General features: G+C 33.8%; 2 protein-coding genes across 5 annotated transcripts; one reads left to right on the top strand and one right to left on the bottom strand.

The window, feature by feature from the left end:
• The first annotated feature begins 2502 nt into the window (after nt 1-2502).
• LOC127097448 (ubiquitin carboxyl-terminal hydrolase 9) lies at nt 2503-13018 on the top strand. Of its 3 annotated transcripts, none has more exons than XM_051035941.1 (15): nt 2503-2609; nt 2779-2806; nt 2916-3115; nt 5475-5711; nt 6310-6454; nt 7393-7452; nt 7554-7652; nt 7916-8302; nt 8435-8575; nt 9735-9905; nt 10156-10413; nt 10504-10649; nt 11365-11907; nt 12020-12290; nt 12374-13018. In XM_051035941.1, the coding sequence occupies exons 3-15, from the start codon at nt 2964-2966 to the stop codon at nt 12515-12517; spliced, it is 2754 nt and encodes a 917-aa protein (XP_050891898.1). In that variant the 5' UTR covers nt 2503-2609; nt 2779-2806; nt 2916-2963; the 3' UTR covers nt 12518-13018. The 3 variants fall into 3 exon arrangements, with proteins under 3 accessions (XP_050891898.1, XP_050891897.1, XP_050891900.1); XM_051035943.1 differs by lacking the exon at nt 2503-2609 and having other exon boundaries at nt 2616-2806; nt 7916-7993; nt 8090-8302; XM_051035940.1 differs by having other exon boundaries at nt 2609-2806.
• A 595-nt stretch (nt 13019-13613) lies between these two features.
• LOC127097449 (glucan endo-1,3-beta-glucosidase 11) lies at nt 13614-16152 on the bottom strand. 2 transcript variants are annotated; one of them, XR_007793037.1, is made up of 4 exons: nt 15922-16152; nt 14706-15829; nt 14223-14386; nt 13614-13776 (listed from the first exon to the last, which is right to left on the bottom strand). XR_007793037.1 is itself a non-coding variant. In XM_051035944.1 (3 exons), the coding sequence occupies exons 1-3, from the start codon at nt 15986-15988 to the stop codon at nt 14318-14320; spliced, it is 1260 nt and encodes a 419-aa protein (XP_050891901.1). In that variant the 5' UTR covers nt 15989-16152; the 3' UTR covers nt 13948-14317. The 2 variants fall into 2 exon arrangements, 1 of the variants encoding a protein (XP_050891901.1); XM_051035944.1 differs by lacking the exon at nt 13614-13776 and having other exon boundaries at nt 13948-14386.
• Nucleotides 16153-20138: the final 3986 nt, after the last annotated feature.

Here is a 20138-nt window from a genome sequence, read left to right as displayed (position 1 = left end):
GCAAAAACTCATATCACAGGAATGTGTTCATTAATCAACAATTTTGAAACCACTTCATCCATTTGAAATTGTGAAATATATTCATCATGTAATTTGAATAGCGAAACTTAGAAAATAATTAGTAAAAAGACAATATATATAGTTTAATGAAACGGCCTTGAGCATCCTTAATCATTGCATGTGTTAAAATAATGACTATTGCTCCGGATTTTGTGACATCATTATAGTAAGTTAAAAATTCAAATGCATAATTTTTCCAAAGACCATAGTTAATAATATTGCCCCTTCACTAAAAAAAAGATTCAAATTATGTTATAAATAATGCATGCTAAATAAATAAGACAAATGAAATAGTAAGAAAATTGAAGATCATTATTTCAAATCCCTCAGTTCAATGATACAACAACTTTCTTCCTGCATGACTTGGATTGAATGTTGTTTATCTCATGGACAACACCGATTAAATCTGATATAAAAAGAGATTATAATATAAATGTTAAGTATATAATATACTGGATTTTTGTAAAAAAGATAATCCAAGTAAAAAAATTACCTTCAAGTCTGTCAACTTTACAATTGCCTTTTAGGATTCTGGCAAAATCCTTGAAGTAATACTTGCTAGGGTGGATGTTGGCAATCAAAATCACTTTGATGATTGTGCCACTTAGAAATACAAATTTCTTCAAATAATCACACAATTTCCATTAAAAATCATTATCACACACATTACTGTTATTGATGACAAATGTCATGTTTTCCTTGAGCATATCTTTCCACTTTGGTGTATGATCGTGCCAAATCAATACTTGAATTCTATCACAATGTTAAAGAAAAATAGGTGTAATAAGATAACATTTTCAAATAAATGATAAATCATTATTCTCAAGTTAAGGCAAAAATTATAAATTGATTGATACATTTGCATCCATCACAACCATTTTAATATGTTATATACCCTTGATGTTAACCACATTCCATACATCGAGAATACAAACAACGCGACACCAATTCTCCTTGGAATCATTAATGTTCTAGATGCAATCGAATTTGCGAGACATTTTATGAATAACAACAACACAAAGGTAAATGAATCATGTTCAATTTCGTGAAGATAAATAGAAGTAAAAAATGAGTCAGCCGAGGAAGTGCCAAAATACTAAACAAAAAATAGAAACTGAAAAGTAAAAACAAAGATCGAAGAACATGATAACCAACAAATAGAAACTAAATGAAAGTGTTGGGATTGGTTGAAAGTATACATGTTAAAGAAGTCCCACATCCTTAGTTTTGTGAATGAAGAAAGAGAGTCCAATGCTATATATAGGATACAAGTTATTTGAAGTCCCACATCGCTTAGTTTTGTGAAGGAAGAGAGTGTCCAATGTTATATATAAGAGTCAAGTTCTTCATTCTAAGATGCACCACTTAAAAAAACTTCAAGCATATATTAGACTTTCTTTGTTCTCTTATACTTTTGTATTAGAGTATTGTGAGATGTAGTTAAATATTTGTTTTAGAGAGTGTGAATGTATTGGGGGTCATAGTTAGTTGATGGTATATTATGTGTTATAATAATTTTCAAATGATGCCATTTTCTGGTTATCTATTGACAACGACCGTGGTTTTTCTTCGGTTTTGGATTTGTCTTATGATTGTGTTCCTCTTTTTTTCACCATGCTTTGTTTGTTTTTTCCCAATAAAAATATGCATAAAAACTTTGTGAAGATAATGAATATTCACGAACCGAATCAAATGAAAAACGACACGATAAACAACAAATACAATAAATGAATAAATAGAAAGTGAACAAAAATGGTATCTTTTGATATTCTGGCCACCTCAAGAAAGATTAATTTGAAATGAATGAGAGATAAAGGAAGAGCTTGAGTGTATCAAATATGGAGGGTCACTTTTGGTTATCTTGTGCAAATTAAACAAAAGTAGCCTTTAGTATACCGTGACAAATGGAAAGCATGCATAAATTATCGATAATATATTGTTGTCAAATTTAATATTGCAAACATTATAGGTACTTATATTACACAATGACACATGATATCAATCATTAATTATGTTAACATAATTTTAATAGCATACATTAATATCATAACACACTAGGTTAATATTGTTATAATAATACAATTATTCAGTTCAACAATAATATCAATCCAAAGTAAAGAATAATAATTTAAGATTATTGAGGAGTACAACCAACTTTAGAAACCCTATATAATGTGAACCTTAAGTTGGGTAAATGGAAATAGAAAGAGTTTTGATTTTCTAAAAGACAAAATACCAACTCATCTATCATTTACCACATGTAATGTAACCCAAGACAAATTAGATCAACTTGAGTAACCAAATGTTAAAAAAAGAAGAATAATGCCAATTCAATTCCACCTCAGAAAAATGGCATGATCTTGTAAACTTTTATTATCCATATGCACTAGACAATATTTTTGTAGTTTAAAAATCAAATCACCAAATCATGTTAATAAAAGTAATTTAAAATGTACCATACTAGAACAAAAATTCTACATCGGTCAAAATAAAAACTTTCTACTGGGCAAATATATAAGACTGAACAAGAAGAGGCCGTTGAAAAGACGGTAAAGTTCCTTGAAGTTAGATTAGATCCTTACGTTACGTACATTACATTTCTTCTAACAATTTCCCATTTCCCTGCAATCTAGGGTTCTTCTTCGAATATACCCTTTCGTATTTCAAATCTTTGCATTTTTTTCTTCATTTAATTTAGTTTTTTTTTTCTCGTCACAGTTTATCTAGTTGGATCTATTTGAATAAGGTACTAATCGTGCTTCACACTTCTTCTTTTCTTCTTTTTTTTTTCTTGAATCGGTTTTATATTTTAACTTGATGTTCGATTTAACTCGGTGTTAATTTCGGTGATTTAGGGTTTTAATTCGAGATCTTCATTGTGATTTTTGTCGATAAAATCCACCATGACTGTTGCTGATTCGGATTTTCCGATTGATAATGGCGCGAGTTGCTTACCGATTCCACCGGAAGAAGAAAAACGGATCGTGTCTGAGTTGATTAAGAAATCGGAACTTAATTTGAAAGAGGGCAATTTGTACTACGTTATTTCCAATAGGTTTTAATCTCATCTGAATCTCCTTATATGTTTCTTGAATTTCAGCGATTATATGTTATTCTATGCTGTGCATGGTGAATTTGAATATGATTTTGTGAAAAACCATGCTGATTGGCTTGTCTCACCCTTGGATTTGGGGATTTTTTAATGCAGTTAATTAATTTGCTTCTTTATATCGGCATAAATAGAATCATCTGTTGTGGGTAGACAGAGATATATGCCTATTGATGCACTACCACTTATGTTGTTTGCTTTGATGTGTTATTTTTCCTTACTTCTCGGAAAACGGCTAGTTTTTTATTATTTCGTAAAGATAATGTTACTTTACCTGATGTGAGTTGATGATCATTTGTCGATTTCCGGCTTTGTCGTAAATGTTACTTTACCTGATGTGAGTTGATGATCATTTGTCGACTTCCGGCTTTGTCGTAAATGTTACTTTACCTGATATGAGTTGATGATATTTTGTAGATTTCTGGCTTTGTTTTAAATGTGTGATGATTATTGACAAGCAATACATGCTTAACAGCTGACATTTATACCAGCCCTAATTAATAGAAGACGGGGACTAGGGTATTCTCTGTATTATTATCGTTATCATTAATTACTCGTGGTGTGTCTGTTATAGCGATTCAATGAATGTCTTGTCGTGAAAGATGCGGCATCATGTTGCGGTTTTATAGAGAAGCGATGGCAAGGAAATGGTGGACTAATCAAGGCGTGTACGGTTAACATAAAATTGAATCCTCGTCTCCCTCTTTTTTGTTCACTAACCCTTAAATTTGTCACTGATTTTGTTTTTTTTTCAAATCCCCCATCTCCGGCACATGACGTAACTCTTTGGCTTACAGCAGCCTTTGCATCATAACCTAGAAAACACTAGCAGGATGTCTGCTGTTTCTAAGATTATAATAGAGACTAATTAGTTTATACTGCTCACAGAAAAACCCAAAATTAAAAGATCTTCAATAATAAATAAATCATGTCCTCGCCTGAACAGTCACTAATACTATCGATATAGGAGCAATGAGAACATATGAATGTAGTAAAAAACTGGGTCGAATTAATAGGAAAAACAGAACAGATTAGGTGAAAATTAAAAGAATGTGAAGTGTGAAGAACAAAGAACAAACCTAGAAAAAGATACTTACATCTGTGAGCTGTGAAGTGTAAATAGAGACCATTGACCGAGCTCTGATGCACGGACAGATACCAAACAAAGAACAGAGGTCTGTCTGCAGAGGGTCAATGGTCTGAAAATGCTGGGATTGACCGGAGAAGATGCCGGGGAGCAGTGAGTCACTGGGGTAAAAAGGACACTGTTCAGGACTGAGGTATTTTTGTGTGTGAATGATCAAATAAGAATGATATCAAACCTTGTAACATTTCTGATGCAAAATACTGCATGCAAATTTACTACTCTAAATAAACTCAGAAATCCAGAGCAAATGTTGGTTTTTAACCCCTGTTACACCATAGCAGCCTCTGATTGCATTTCTCTGCTTTAGTGACTGCCATCTTGAGAAACACCCGATGCCCTGTTATGTGATGCGACATCACTACAGTGTCTCTATTGTACTTGATTGATAATTTTTCACCGCATGGTTGTTTTGCCAGCCCCTGAATCTCTCTAGTCTCTTCTTTCTACTGGTTTCTGTCCATAGCTCTTACAGGTCTGCCCATTGTTTTTACTGTAATTTTGTCCATGGTTTTTTCTCATGTTTCATTTTACTGTTAGACACACAGAGACATTATCTCTGGCTCTACATGATTAGTTCCGCCTCGTTTGAAGGATGTAATCATCAGTGATGTTATGCTTTTCATTTTGGGTACTTCATTTTTTATTTCAAACATTTATCTGTGCAGCAAAAATTATCCTCCTTTGTATTTGGTATAGCCGACACCACTTAGTGGGATATGGCTTGGTTGTAGCTGTTGTATATTTGGTATAGTAGCCATCACGCTATCTGCAATCCTACTTTATCGTTTTCTGGGTCAAATGCTTTGCTATGTGGGTTTGACAACTATAATCCTTCGTTAAGTTGCCCTGTGTTATTTTATTTTATTTTTCCAAATCCAATCTGTTAACATATATATGGGCTCATTTGTTTGAGTATAAGGGAAAACCACTTTTTTACTCCCAGAATGTGTCTAAATTATTTAAGATGTATCCATAAGTCTTAGTGCTATTTTTCAATCTAAATGAAGTAGCTTTTGGAAAAAGCTATGGCTATGGAGAAAAGCTACATGCTTTTCTTCTAAAGCTTATCAAAATGTACTTATATTGTTCTACATTTTATATTATATTTTATATGTAGCCTGCCATTTTTTGATCGAGACTTTTTTGCCACCCATGCAGATGGTTTTCAAGATGGCAGATGTATGTGGGGCATTGTCCTGGAATGCTTTCCACCGATCAGCAATCTTCTGATGGCCTGCATGCCGACACCGTTAGACCTGGTCCAATTGATAATTCTGATATTATTTCAAATGGAAGTAATTGTGACGGGAATGATTTAGATATTCATCGAACATTGCAAGAGGAGACAGACTATGTTTTAGTTCCTCAAGAAGTATGGGAAAGGCTGTTGGAATGGTAAGCTTATTATTCTCAATATGTTTCTTGCTTTTTGGTCTGGAAACAATTAATAATCTTGTGGTTTATAGTTGTAAATAATAATGAAGAGTCAAATAAGCATATTTTATCTTTTGATGCTACAATTATTATTTGAAAATGAGCCACAAAACTATCTTTTAATTAACGCATTTAATTATGTATTCAGTGTGATGTTTTCGTTGAGATGCCACACAGATTTAGTTCCACAAACTAAGGTTCTGGAATCAAATTCGTTATTGGTTTTTTGAACTGGGTTTGCAACATAATGAAGCAGAAGCCGGAAACACGTTTAAACTTAGTGTATAGTTATTTTCCTTGAACCCATATAGGCAGTATCTTATTTTATCTGAAGTTAAGTCTGGAAAAAATTACATGTTGCGGGGAAATTGTTCTTAACCCTTTTGCTTGGCCAGGATTAATGTTTGAATTTTAAATATTATGGTAGCCCATGTATGGGTTATGAAAACATCATAGGATTTGGGTAGTGGAAAAAGTGAATTAATTCAAATTTTCATTGGATGAATTAAAGTACTTGATTTTTGCAGGGTGTGAACTGATTTTTGTCTCACAAATGTAGGTACAAAGGTGGACCAGAATTGCCAAGAAAGTTGATTTCTCAGGGTGTTGGACAGAAGCAGTACAGTATTGAGGTGTACCCACTTAGTCTAAAGGTGACTGATGCGAGAGACAACAGTGTTTCAATTGTAAAATTAAGCAAAAAGGTACTAATAGATTTTGTTACAAGCTCTTCTGTTGTCATTAGTTTTCAGTAATGCCAATGATTAGAAAAGGTGGTTGGGGGTGCATCTATTTGTATGGAGTATGCATTGTATGGTTGGTGTTTGATATCACTATAAGAATGGTTATACTATTTGGTTTGTGTAAATGTTATTATTATAAGCAATTTTTAAATTTTGTATGTTTATATAAAGTCATCATCAAGATTCATATCTTGCTCCGAATAAGTTGAATAAAATGTTGACATGTTTTCATGTTTATTTAATGATTACCCTATTATAATGATTCTCATTTGATTTCTTTTAGAAAGTAGAGACAATAATTATAGTCAGAATCTCTAGATGAACTTCAGTGTTGGGCAACAGTTTAATCTTTACACATGTGTGCTAGTCAATCTTAATTCTCAATATTCTCATTTGATTTCCTTTAGGAAGTAGAGAGAAAAGTTAGAGTCAAAATCTCTAAAAGAACTTCGGTGTTTGGGCAATAATTTAATCTTGACCTGTAATTACATCATTTATATCAAGTTATCAACAGGGTGTTCTATTTTATAAGACATTTGTTGAAGGCCATCAATTTTTCCCAAGATTACAAAATAGGAGTTTTACTCTATTTTTATCTAGAATAGAATAGCACCAAATATGGTGATAACATATGATTGTATGATTAAAATGTAACATGAACCCCCATTCTTCTAATTTTGGTTTTCTAATCCTGTATTGTATTTTAGGCTACCATGAGTGAACTTCATGAACTGGCGCATTAAGTTTTTTCCAAGATTACAAATATAAGTATTTTACTATATTTTTATCTGGAACTGAATAGCACCAAATCTGGTGATAACATGATGTGATTTTATGATTCAAATGTGAAATAAACTATTCTTCTGATTTTGGTTTTCTAATTCTGTATTGTTTTTTAGGCTACCATGAGTGAACTTTATGAGTTGGTGTGCAAAGTTAAAGGAGTAGAACAGAACAAGGTGGTATTCTTATTTATGTTTTTTAGTTGTTTTTCATTTGTTGTAAATCTCACACCTGATTCTGTCGTTTTTCATTCATTTGGTTGTAAACTATTTATTAGGCTTGTATTTGGGATTACTTCAATTTGAAAAAGCATACATTACTGACGGCTTCAGACCACCAGACATTGGAGGATGCAAACATGACAATGGACCATGATGTGAGTAACTTTGAATTATATAGATTTTTTTGATTGATTGATTTGAAGTATAAATGGATATGCACTGTAATTATGGTTTTCCATTAGAAGGAACTTTATGTCCAATATAGGGTGATATGAGTGTCTTTACGTTGAGTGAGGTGCTGAATATTCTTTTGGTATTATTTTAATTTTATGTTAAGCTATTATTATATCCTAATTTATTGCTTGGTATTCGTTCTTGTATAGAAGCTTGATTCCCCTAATTTTTCTCTCGCTCACAGATTCTTCTAGAAGTTTCAGTCGATACAGATCGTTCTTCTCATTCTGGTGTGCATTCAATAGGAAATGAGTTAGCATTGGTACCATTAGAACCTCCAAGATCATCTGTGTCAATTGCAGGGGGACCTACCTTGTCAAATGGTCACTCAACTGGGTCTGGTTTTAATTTGTATCAGGGAAGTTCTGTAAGTTCATCATTGACTACCATGGATGATAACTATGACATATATAGAGGTGAAAGAGGTGGTTTAGCAGGTCTGCAGAACTTGGGGAATACCTGCTTTATGAATAGCGCTCTTCAATGTTTAGTCCACACTCCACCACTTGTTGAATTTTTCTTACAAGATTACAACGATGAGATCAACAGGGACAATCCTTTAGGAATGAGTGTACGTGATAATTTCCGTTGGCTTTTTATTTTTTTCTCCTGCTGTTCTCTTTTGTATTACACTTTGTGTAGCACAATGGTTCTAGTTTGAAGGCAATTAATTTTGACATTTTAACTTTTCTCTGATCTGCAGGGTGAGTTAGCACTTGCATTTGGTGACTTGTTGAGGAAACTCTGGTCCTCTGGGCGAACTGCAATTGCACCACGCGCGTTCAAGGGAAAGCTGGCCCGATTTGCTCCACAATTCAGTGGTTATAACCAACATGATTCTCAAGTTAGTTTCTGCAATTTGGCCAATTTTGATTTTTGGGAATGTAGTGAAGTAAATAAACCCCAGTGCTGTTATTACTTACCTCAAAAACTCTGTTCACTGGCATTTTCAATCATATATTATGTATTATGATAAGGAACGGAGGCATGCAATTATTTTTTATATCAAGCTAGATTTTGGGCCAAAGAAATCGTGTTTGGGTCTCTGAAATATCATTCTTTTTCGTTTTATTTTTTATTTTATTTTTGTCCACTTATTAGAAGGTCTAAAAGTAATTGCAACTAGCAATTCTTTGTTAAAATTTGGCTTCCAAAAGGTTCTATGTGGGACTTGACATTTTCTTTAGTTTTCAAGAGCTCAAGTCACCGCTATCGGGCCACTCGTGTCACTTCCATATGTTCAGTTCTGGGCGTGATGAGATATAGTCTGACAATGTGTTTATAAGTGAGTGCACGTCTCATCTTACAAGTCGGTTTTGTAAGGGTTGAGTTAGGTTCAATCCAAATTCTAATATTTATTACACTATAGACATTTTTACCGTGAAAGATAAGGTTTCTTTCATAACATTTTAACTATTGTTGATTCGGGTGATTTTGGAGTTTTTATGAGAAAATTGCTAAGGACCATGTGGTTTTTGTTATAGACTAGGAGGAGATCACAATCACAGGTTTGTGATTTGTAGGATCTTTTATTGGACTCATTGAAGTTGTCTGTTACCAGTATGTTCTACCTGTATGGCCCCTGTGCACCCGCCGTGATCTTGATGTGAATGTATATATATATATATATATATGGCCCCTGTTGCCAGTAGAAGTAAATCTGTTTTTTTTTGGTGATGTTAAGTTTTTTTCCTTTTCTCTAAGAACTAAAATCCAAATGGTAGCAGCAAACTTAATCTTATACTGCATTATGTATAGGTCTTAGTTTACCAGATGACTGGAGAATTGGGCATCTTTTGCTTAACTTGCATTTGCATCCTACCCTTAGGCCCCAAGTTTGCATTAATGTTGGAGATGAGAAAATTTGACTGTTGCTTGCATTTCTTTATTGAGTCTGGACAACTTTATAATTTTGAAATTTACCTTTCCTACTAATTTCTGAAAGCTATTGAACTTCTGCTTCTTGTGCTGTGTTCTCAGAAAAGTGAATTACTTTTTTGCAGGAATTGCTTGCCTTTTTATTGGATGGACTGCATGAAGATTTGAATCGTGTGAAACAAAAGCCTTACATTGAAATGAAGGACTCAGATAATAGGCCAGATGAGGAAGTTGCGTACGAGTGTTGGAAAAATCATATGGCTCGGAATGATTCATTGATTGTTGATGAATGCCAGGTGAGTGCTTGTATATATCATATGTTCTTGTTTCAGTCGCATAATAGATGAATTCCAGTTGCCCTTCCATTGATAAGCTGAGTAGCTACATGCTTTGTTGAGTTTTCTTCACATCTCAATAAACCTTCCTGATTTCTATCAACTCTTGAGCTTAAGTTTCCATTAAAGCTTGACTAGAGTTTCAATTTTAAGTACATACTCGTTATCTTCCTTAAGCTTAACATTTTGTTTTTGCTTGAATAAAATGCAGGGTCAATACAAATCAACATTGGTTTGTCCTGAATGTGGCAAAATTTCAATTACTTTTGATCCCTTTATGTATTTATCATTACCACTTCCTTCAACTGTCACCCGGGCAATGACAGTTACTGTCTTTTATTGTGATGGGAGTGGTCTTCCCATGCCGTACACAGTGAATGTTCTGAAGCATGGTTGCTGCAGAGATCTTTGCCAAGCATTGGGCACTGCATGCTGTTTGAAGAGTGATGAAATGCTTTTGCTTGCAGAGGCGAGTGTTTCTCAGAAAAGTTAGATCTACTATTGGCTTTTCTACTTCAATTTTATTTTATTGTTAATGTTTATATTGTCTATCTCTCAGGTTTATGAGAATAAGATTTATCGATATCTAGAGAATCCGTTAGAGTCATTGACTTCTATCAAGGATGAAGAACATATTGTGGCCTATCGACTCAAGAATGGAGCCAGGAAAACAAAACTAGAAATATTGCATCGATGTCCGGATAAGTAAGTATACCTCTTTTGGCGTGTTAAGATATACTCTTTAATGTGAAAGGCACAACGCTCTGTTGAGTCATGGTTCCTATATATGATAGTTTTCATTGCCCTTGACATTACAGTAAATTTGGGTTAAATAATTCTTGATAAATTTATTCTGAAGGCTCCTTTGTATTCGTCTTGGTTACTTGAATTCTGCTCTAGTTGTAATAAACTTGGTTAAATTGATTTTTCCTCCTTGAGAGCAACTGAGTGGTGACTGTTAAAGTTTGGTTTTAGCAGTTTGATTTACCCATTGAACTCTTCCAAAGTACAAATAGGAATAAATCAATCAGAAATTGATAATGGTGGTTAATGCCTCATGTCTGAACACATTAACTCTTCAATGCAATCAATTTTTTATCCTTACATTTATTTATAACCCAAAACACTACTCCCATCATTTTTCTGATGCTTTGGTCATTTTCTCCACTATTAGGAATTTCAACTATTAACAGAATTTTGCAGGCACCACTAAAGTTGGTACCTGCTATATGTGGATTAGGAAAAGTATGCACAAACATTTGGTGCTGTGGCTTAGTATAAAGAAGTTTGCCATAGCATGATTTCCCAACCGGTTATTTAGATTTCACCGTACACAGTGCATTGATTTAGAACATTATATCGCTTTAATCTCTATTTCTAGTCAATTAGATTATCAATTATCTTGACTCTCACTGGACAGTGTGAAGGGTGGAGACAGGAAGATCTTTGGAACTCCCTTGGTTACTTATTTGGTAGAAGATCCTCAATATGGAGCAAACATTGAGGCATATGTACATAGGATGTTGGCACCTTTAGGAAAAGCACATTCTTCAACTAGGTCTCATGAAGGGAAGGAAAATGGTTTCATCTCAGGTGGTAGTGATGAGCAATCAAGCATCTCTAATTCTGAAAGTGAACCAAGAAACCTGACACATGGCTCCAGAGAACTGGAGGGGACATCCTGTGGGGATTCATCTTTCCAACTTGCTTTAACTAATGATGGATGTTTTAGCTGTGAGCCCATTGAAAAGGCATCTGTGATAAAACCCAGTGCACATATAAAGGTTTTTCTTGACTGGACTGAGAGAGAATATGAATTATATGATGCCAGCTATCTGAGAGATCTTCCCGAAGTCCACAAAACCGGTTTCACTGTAAAAAAAACCCGCCAAGAAGCTATTTCTTTGTTTTCATGCTTGGAGGCATTCTTGACTGAAGAACCTCTAGGACCAGATGACATGTGGTAAGATTGCTTTGATCTTTTTGAAATGGATTTCATTATTTAATAGTATATTACCATGTAAACTGGGAAATATTTTTTGCTTTAAATTTTTTCTTTTTTAAACATTAATCAGGTACTGCCCTCAATGCAAGGAACACAGACAGGCTACCAAGAAACTGGACTTGTGGAAATTGCCAGAGATTCTGGTTTTTCACTTAAAACGATTCTCATATAGCAGATACTTGAAAAACAAACTTGACACCTTTGTCAACTTTCCTATTCACAATCTTGATTTGACCAAGTATGTGAAGAATAAGGAAGGACAACCCTATGTCTATAACCTTTATGCAATCAGCAACCATTATGGTGGTCTAGGTGGTGGGCATTACACTGCATATGCTAAGGTTAGTTCATAACATGCACACTGATGATAAGTCTTGATTTTTCATGTTTCTGTTTTTAACCCAATGTTATTTGTTCTATGCAGCTGATTGATGATAATAAGTGGTACCATTTTGATGACAGTCATGTCAGTCCTGTTAGTGAAGCTGAAATTAAATCTTCGGCTGCATATGTGTTATTTTATCAGAGAGTTGGAAGTAAAAGCCAGATGGAAGGAGAGACGTCTTAGGTTCATGCATGTTGTTGTAGAAAATGATGGGTTATTTGTTGTATGATGCCTGGATCATATGATGAAATACAATTTGGAGTTTAAGTTCTGGATGGCCATTTTACTTTGCAGTGCAAAACAGCAAAATATGAAGACAGACTGTTTTAACAGCAATTAATCAAAATGTTATAGGTGAGGCCCTAGAAAACCTGTTCATTTGGGAGTTTTGGTTGGAGGTTAATATTACATGATATCATTTTTTGACAGAAATTTTGCAGCCTAGAACAGAACTATGTTGGTTCTTCTGTATTTCATTTTATCAGAGGCTAAAATAGATCATCCTGAATTCATCATCATTGCCGTTACAGTTTTATGCACCTTAATGTACTAATAGGCAATGCTTGTGTTTGTGAAAGAATTTGTTCTGCATAAACTGTCCCAATTACATAAAATGTGTGGAGATGGTGGTAAACAGTTGATCATATTTATTTATTTATTAAATAATGGCATTGTTGCCCTTTATCCTGATTGTCCTTCCCCTTCATATGGTGCATTATTCAATGGGTATGACTTGTCTGGATCCCAGTTTTTGGTGTATTTTCAGATTTTTGTCTGATATAAATCAAAATGAGCCAATGCTGCTTTTTGTTTCTGAACCAAAACATTGTCTCTCCAGCCCCGTCTTATGTTTTTCTGAATTAGTTCTTGGAAGCCCCAGTTCTAATCCCATCTGTCCTCCAATGCTCAGCAGTTTTTGCTGTCTTAGGCAGCAACATCTCACACTTGGGAATTTTACTTCGTGTTCTTGAGCACAATTAGTTTAGTTTGCGATAAGCATACATGTCATGAAAAAAATATTGCAACTTCCCAACGTTTTGTCAAATGAAATGATAGGCTCAAATCCCGGTTTTTCACTAATTACTATCATACTCATGACAATATATGAAATAATATTTGAAGGTAAATAATTTTTTTTAAGGTATCTGTTCCAAATTGTTTTCAAAATTACACGTTAAGTGAATGCTAATAGTTTGGAACACCTGTTTGTTTTTGAAATTGATGTTATTATAAGATGCACTTATGTGAATGTGCTTGTGAGAATTAAACACCACAAATGTGAACGAGCATAACACGTTATTATTATGAAAGAATATATCTCATAATGAGAACAAATAAAATGGGATACATAAATAATAAAATAAACTGGCAGGGCGAGGCACAAGGCTTCCTTTACTTCCTAGAAGTAAGCGACACTAAAAAGAGAAGATAATGTATTCCCCCTGCAAAAGGAAAACATAAAAAGGGTCATCTATCTTTTTGATATTGATTGATGCCAAGTAGCATGTGCCACCCAACAATAAAGTGTGTTATGTTGTCAGTTTCCTAACGGATACAACTTTTTCACAATGGCGGATTGGCGGTGTTAGATATTCGAAAACTATGTTGCAAGATTGTCACTGGTAACTCAATCTTATTGAAACCAGAACCAGCTTAAGTCTAGATAAAGTGTTTAAAAAAATGTAGAGAAAGTATTACTGTTGGTGGAAAATATATAGTCTAGAGATATAAAAGATGTACTAGTAAATTTGCAGCTTGCATCCATATTGAGAAAGGACAATAGTGCGCTTGATATTCGCTATCTGACGAGATCTAAAATAATTCCAATAGCAACGGACAAGCAAAGTGAAATGAATATAGTAACTTAGCTTCTGTTGGTCGATTTTACCTTTTACTCCTTTCTCTGCATGCCTTTACTCTTCTTTTTTCAATTGCCATGATGCAGTGTCTTCCTTGGATTCATTAGCAATGAAAAAAAAACCCTCAAAACTTCAAAATCATCAACAATGGCAGCAGAAAGGATAAAGAAAGCCACATCAAATGGTATCTCTCCTGAATCAAAGAAAACTATCTATCAGTATTATTACAGGCACACTTATCATCAATCTCATTATAATATCATCAAATGGTACACTTCAAATTTAATGTCTAAATTATATGAAATCTATCAATTAGCACTAAAAATTATACAAATACCCTTAATATAGATTTAAAATCTTAATACCAAATACTAAATCGACGGATTTAATATATCTCGATACCAAATTTAACTAATATTTTACATAAAATTTTAAAAATGACTAGTAACGTATTTAGCTAATGTTTTATATAATAGTTAAATAGAATTGATAAGAAGTCGAGTGTTACTAACCAATGAAGTAGCGGAGGAAATGGCCAAATAACCGTTGGAGGACGTGGGAGGCTGCGGCGGCGCACCAGCACCAGATCCACTAGTACCATTTTTAACGGCGTCATTTGAAGGAGGACTCGAAGTAGAAGACGAGGAAGAAGATAAAGAAAATCCAAGGTTATAAGCAGGACTACCATCAGGCTTAAACAATCCATAATTCCTCTCAGAAGTTGGTCCAGGTTTCATATTCTCATTGAAAAGGGCAAAAACGTAAATATTCAAATCAGATTCAGGTTTCAACGGCGTTCCTTTCTTACTATTCAACTTCATCACATTTCCGTTATACTTTCTCGCATTCTCAACCGTCGCACCGATTTCATCTTCATCTCCTTTCGACGGCCAACCGGTTTCTGAAATGTGTACCGGAAGTTTCCCGTAACCTAACTTCCCTAACGCCGAATAAACAGCGTCGATCTGCGCGAACAGCATGTTATCGTAATGAAGATTCGTAGACGGATCCACCATCCCTTGATTCGGTTGAAACAAAACATAATCCAGCGAAATCTGCTTCGGGTTATCTTTATAAGCAAAGTAAGGATACGCGTTTATCAAAAACGGAGATCCGGTTTTTTCATGGAAGCTCAAGATCGGAGCTAGGCATGGAGCTAGGTCAGGACGGAACGTTCCGGAAGAAGGAGGATAAGAAGTTTGAAGAACCGCTAGCGAATGAGTTGTAGTGACGGTTATTTGTTTCTGAAGTCCGAGATTAACTAGTGCAGTGTGAACGCTTTGCATTGCTGGGAGAAGACATGAAGTGAGTGAAGAATCGTTGAAGGTTAGAACTTCGTTACCGACGAAAATGGAAGTGATTTTCGTGGATGGAAGATAGGGTAGAAGATTGGTTTTGATCCATGTTTGGGCTTTGTTTGGATCTTTCATTTTGGAGAGATATTCGTTTCCTAAACCAACCATGAATTCGACTCCGGTGTTAGCGAAAGCTTTTAGAACCTTTGGATCTGCGTCGTAGAGTTTCACTTTCGTTGCTCCGACGCATTTTATCAGTGATACCACGTTTTCCGGTGAAGGTAGGTTGTTCGCTATTTGGCCGTAGTTTATACCGATTGATGCGGTTTTTGCTGCGAGTGCTGCAGATAAGATAAGATAAGACAATGTTTTCAGTGATATTGTTATATAGTAGTTGAATGAGAGAAGAACTAGTAGCATTAGCAATATTTACCTGTAAGGAAAATAGTAACGAAGATGATGAAAGTGCAACATTGTTGCCGGAATCTAGAATGATCCATGGAATGGATCTATGTGTTAGGAATGTGAATGGTGAAGGGAATGACAATGAGTTTAGTGAGTAGTGTTGTTGAATGGACAATACAATGTGGAAAGAAATATCTTGACTTAGCTCCACTCCACACTCTACTTGAGTTAAAGGGAATCTTTTTTTATTTAATTAGAAATGTACAGAGAGATAATATTTTTTAAACTTAAGTGTAATTGAGATTTTTTTTATAAAATATGAGATCAACATTAATCATTAATGTGGCAGTGATGTAATTCAATTCTTTTCTTCAATTTGTTATCACTTGGTTAATAATAATGACATTATCATGGAAGATTGTAGGACCAAACACTATCAAAGATTATACTGTATAAAAAATGAATGGTTAAAACTAATTTTAGTTTAAATAAAGAGATGAAATTTCATTTAAATATATTTTTATTTTAAAAATAAAGAAAAAGAAAAAGTGATTCCTCAAAAAAGAAAGGACAAGAAGGCACGCGGAAAGAAGGGCGGAAAGATTGCCTTATTTATAAACAGGACGAATGAGATGCTTGGTTACTCAAGGAAACTAATGGGAAAGCTTTGTGTCATATTAGTATTCTGTCATTTGCTTTTTACAGAGTCAGAAAGAAGGTAATTGTGAAATAGAATAGAGAAGGAATAAAGGAAAATAAAGGAAGGAGGGAAGTGAAGAGGAACATGCGAAATTGCCAACCATTCTATGAGTGTGTAATTACTCAATACTAAAAAATAGAAAGTAGTGTTACAGAGTTCACACATGATAAGCATATTGATTCATTTAATGTGAGATAGTTCACTTCCAACACATGTGAGATTTTTATTAGTGCTTTAAAAACTTTCATTAATCCAAACTTTCACTTTAGATCACTCTTAATCTTACAATTTGTATGGTATTAGCCTTATAATGCTTAGAAATTGTATTTTCTTAGACTCAAATAACTTACACAAATACCATTCAATTTAATTTTGATATAGAAAGACTTGAGGATGTTAAATATGTACCTACTTGGAATTTAATTTACTCTTAAATTGTGTTTGAAAGTGTTATGGGCCGACCAAACGAAACAACGAGACCAACCCAATGCAAAAAGTCTAATAGGTGAACTCCTGCGAGAAGCATGTATATCAGAGTAAAGATGTTTGCTCATCTTAAATCGTCAAATTCAAACCAAGAGCATTTTTAACCATCAATAATATATAAGTTTGACCGTGCATCGTAACAAGTACAATTTCACTTCCTCATACAAAGTTACACCTTTTTTATTTCACTCAGTGAATGCTGGACGCTGGAGTTTCAACTTTGCAAGCACACCCCAGATCTACCATACTAGAGACTTACGATACTGTATCAGAGAATTTCACATCGACACATCATCAATCTCCAATTCCATATTGAAATAGTGAGAAGGTAAACAAAATAAAAATCCATTAAATCGAAATTAGAAAGACTAATTTAAGAGTTCATAGAGAGTGAGAAGGTAGACAAGATCTTCGGTGAGATTTCCCCTTAATAATAACAACAAACATGGTTAACTTCGATGTTTCATAAATTCTCATCGATGAAGGGAATTTATGTGATATTATGTATGATTACATGGTTTCTGACTTACAAACTGTACAATAACTACAATAACTATAGGGTATATTCACTCTTAAAGTGAGTCATACCATTTATTTATAAAAAAAAAAAAAGTTTTTATGTGAATGGTCTTATTTGGGGCAAACCCAAATTGTGGTGTATTTAAATTTTTTTTTTTTAAATCCCTAAAACACCACAACAAATAAGTAACTTAACAAGGATTTCAGAGAACTGCAATAGAGAAGAAGAAAGGTAAAGACACAAGTGATAAATGAGTGTAGCAATCCTTATTAGTTTGAGCTACAAATTCAATATGTTTTTCCTATCACTTTAATTCTATTTATATTCATGTTGAGTAGTTTTACCTTCTCTTATAGTTGTTTTGGTATACCCATATGTTATGGAGAAGTTGTTTATAGTGTGTTTCCCATTTTTATTATTTATCAGTGAAGATTGTTATTCCATAGTGTTACTAGTAAGACTTTTGTATACACATTATTTATATAGTGAAATATTTTACTGGACTAGATCTCGTGGTTTTAATCCTCTCACTTTGAGGGAAGTTTTCCACGTTAAAAAATTTGGTGTTCTTGTTATTTTATTTTTCTATTATTATTATTGTGCTCTGGAATTAGTTTTGTTGATTGTCTATTTAAATTGCACATGTTTGAGGAAGTTGATTATTTGATAATTTACCAATAAAGTGGTATTAGAGCCTAGTTGGTTTATTTTGTGAATTTTAAATGAAGAAAACTCAAGAGACCAATGCAATTAAGCTCAACTTTACTAATTATACACTCTGCAAGACTCTCATGGAATATATGTTATACATCAAAGATTTATATACTCCTATTGAGAGGGAAAAAGATAAACCAAGTGATAAGTCTAATGCCGAATGGAAGAAGATGAATTAGAAGACAATTGTTATGATCAGACAACGGTTGGATTTGAGTGTATATCCACATGTTGAAGCTGAAACTGATGCACAAAAAATGTGGAATAAATTAAAAGAGTTGTATGAGCGTAAGAATGTGCAAAATAAAGTATGTTTGACCAGGGAGTCGATTAATATGAAATACAAAGATGGTGACTCAATGACAGAGCATATGAGTGTGTTTCGAATACTTTGAATCAATTGGAGGCTACTGACATTAAGTCGGATGATGAGTTGCAAGCCTTATTACAACTTAGTTCCTTTCCCGATAACTGGTAAGTTCTTGTTGTGACACTTACTAATTCAACTCCGAATAAATAATTGATGATGTCAACGGTCAAAGATAACATGTTTAATGAAGAAGCTAGAAGAAAAGAATATGGTTTGATTGTTACTTATAATCAGTTTTAAGCTTTAGTTACTGAGTCAAGGGGGAGAAGCAAAACTAGAAATTTTCTTAAGCGTGATGATCCGCTGTCGCGCACGGGTCAAAACGAGTAATTAGAAAACTATAGTTTAGCGGAAGCGACAACTCGAATATCATATCGCAAGGATTCTTGTATTATTCTTAACCTAATGGAATCGATTTAAGGGGGGTTTATGTTTTAGTGGTCGATTTAGAAAACAAAACAAAAAACGATTAAAATAATCAATTATAAAATAAGTCAATCTACTATTTTTGATTTCTGGCTAATCACTGGTTTTTACCTACCAATTCCCTAAGCGGCTTCGATCTCTATTCGATTCAAATTCGATTGACAAGCGCAATAGATATATGATAGATTTATATTCCTATATTCTGAATTAAGCAAACGGATAAATACAATCGTGAATTAAGTAAACACGATTTACAAACGCAATTTAACGACAAAGCGACGAAAATAGAGATTAATAGTTAGGAATGAAAATCATACGAATTTAATCAAAACCATTCCATAAAATACAGATTAAGCAAATGCGATTTTATAGAATAGAATTGAAAGAGAACAAAATTAAATTGATAGAATAAAAACCTCAAAGCCTTGGAAATTCGGTTACAACAGATTGACTCTAGGAGATTAAATCCTCTTCATGACCGCACAAAAGCAAAAAGTTAATGTGAATAATATGCGATTGCTACAGTATCGCGACTTCCATTTTAAATAGAATAAGGGTTTCACTATTAATTCAAACTGGGCCGGAAAACCTAAATCCAGCCCAACAAATGGCCCAAAAGAAAATATTTCCTAAAGTACGAAACTTCAATGAATTATTTGATACGTCTTCACTCCGAATCAGCTTGTGTCTTCAACATAAAAGTTGTAACTCTTTCTCTTAGCTTTCCAACGCATATTAGAACGTATTATCCGATCCTCGTAACTCAAGTTATGATCTGCATAGTAACAAAGTATGAAATAACTATTTATGCTGAAAATAAAGTGCGAAAATAAAATAAAACAAAAAATAAACTTAAATATAAAAATACACTAAAATAGTAAAAATAATATAATAAACTATAGAGTTGCCTAAGTACAATAGTAGAAGAAGGTGCGTCAAAATGCACTAATCAAATTCCCCCACACTTGAACTTTTGCACTCCGAGCAAAATTACAATTTCAAAACAAAAGGAAAGAAAACAGAGCATGC

The sequence above is a fragment of the Lathyrus oleraceus genome, chromosome 6 (assembly GCF_024323335.1).
Source record: "Lathyrus oleraceus cultivar Zhongwan6 chromosome 6, CAAS_Psat_ZW6_1.0, whole genome shotgun sequence".
NCBI classification, from domain to species: Eukaryota; Viridiplantae; Streptophyta; class Magnoliopsida; order Fabales; family Fabaceae; genus Lathyrus; species Lathyrus oleraceus.
This window is presented reverse-complemented; position numbering and strand designations above follow the sequence as displayed.

Coding starts and splice junctions, on each gene's coding strand:
- LOC127097448 (XM_051035941.1), top strand. CDS start 2,964: ATGACTGTTGCTGATTCGGATTTTCCGATTGATAATGGCGCGAGTTGC. Junction 7,653..7,915: donor ACATGACAATGGACCATGAT/GTGAGTAACTTT, acceptor TCTCGCTCACAG/ATTCTTCTAGAAGTTTCAGT. Junction 8,576..9,734: donor ATAACCAACATGATTCTCAA/GTTAGTTTCTGC, acceptor ACTTTTTTGCAG/GAATTGCTTGCCTTTTTATT.
- LOC127097449 (XM_051035944.1), bottom strand. CDS start 15,988: ATGGATCATTCTAGATTCCGGCAACAATGTTGCACTTTCATCATCTTC. Junction 15,830..15,921: donor CGTTACTATTTTCCTTACAG/GTAAATATTGCT, acceptor TCTTATCTGCAG/CACTCGCAGCAAAAACCGCA. Junction 14,387..14,705: donor TTTCCTCCGCTACTTCATTG/GTTAGTAACACT, acceptor TCTTTGATTCAG/GAGAGATACCATTTGATGTG.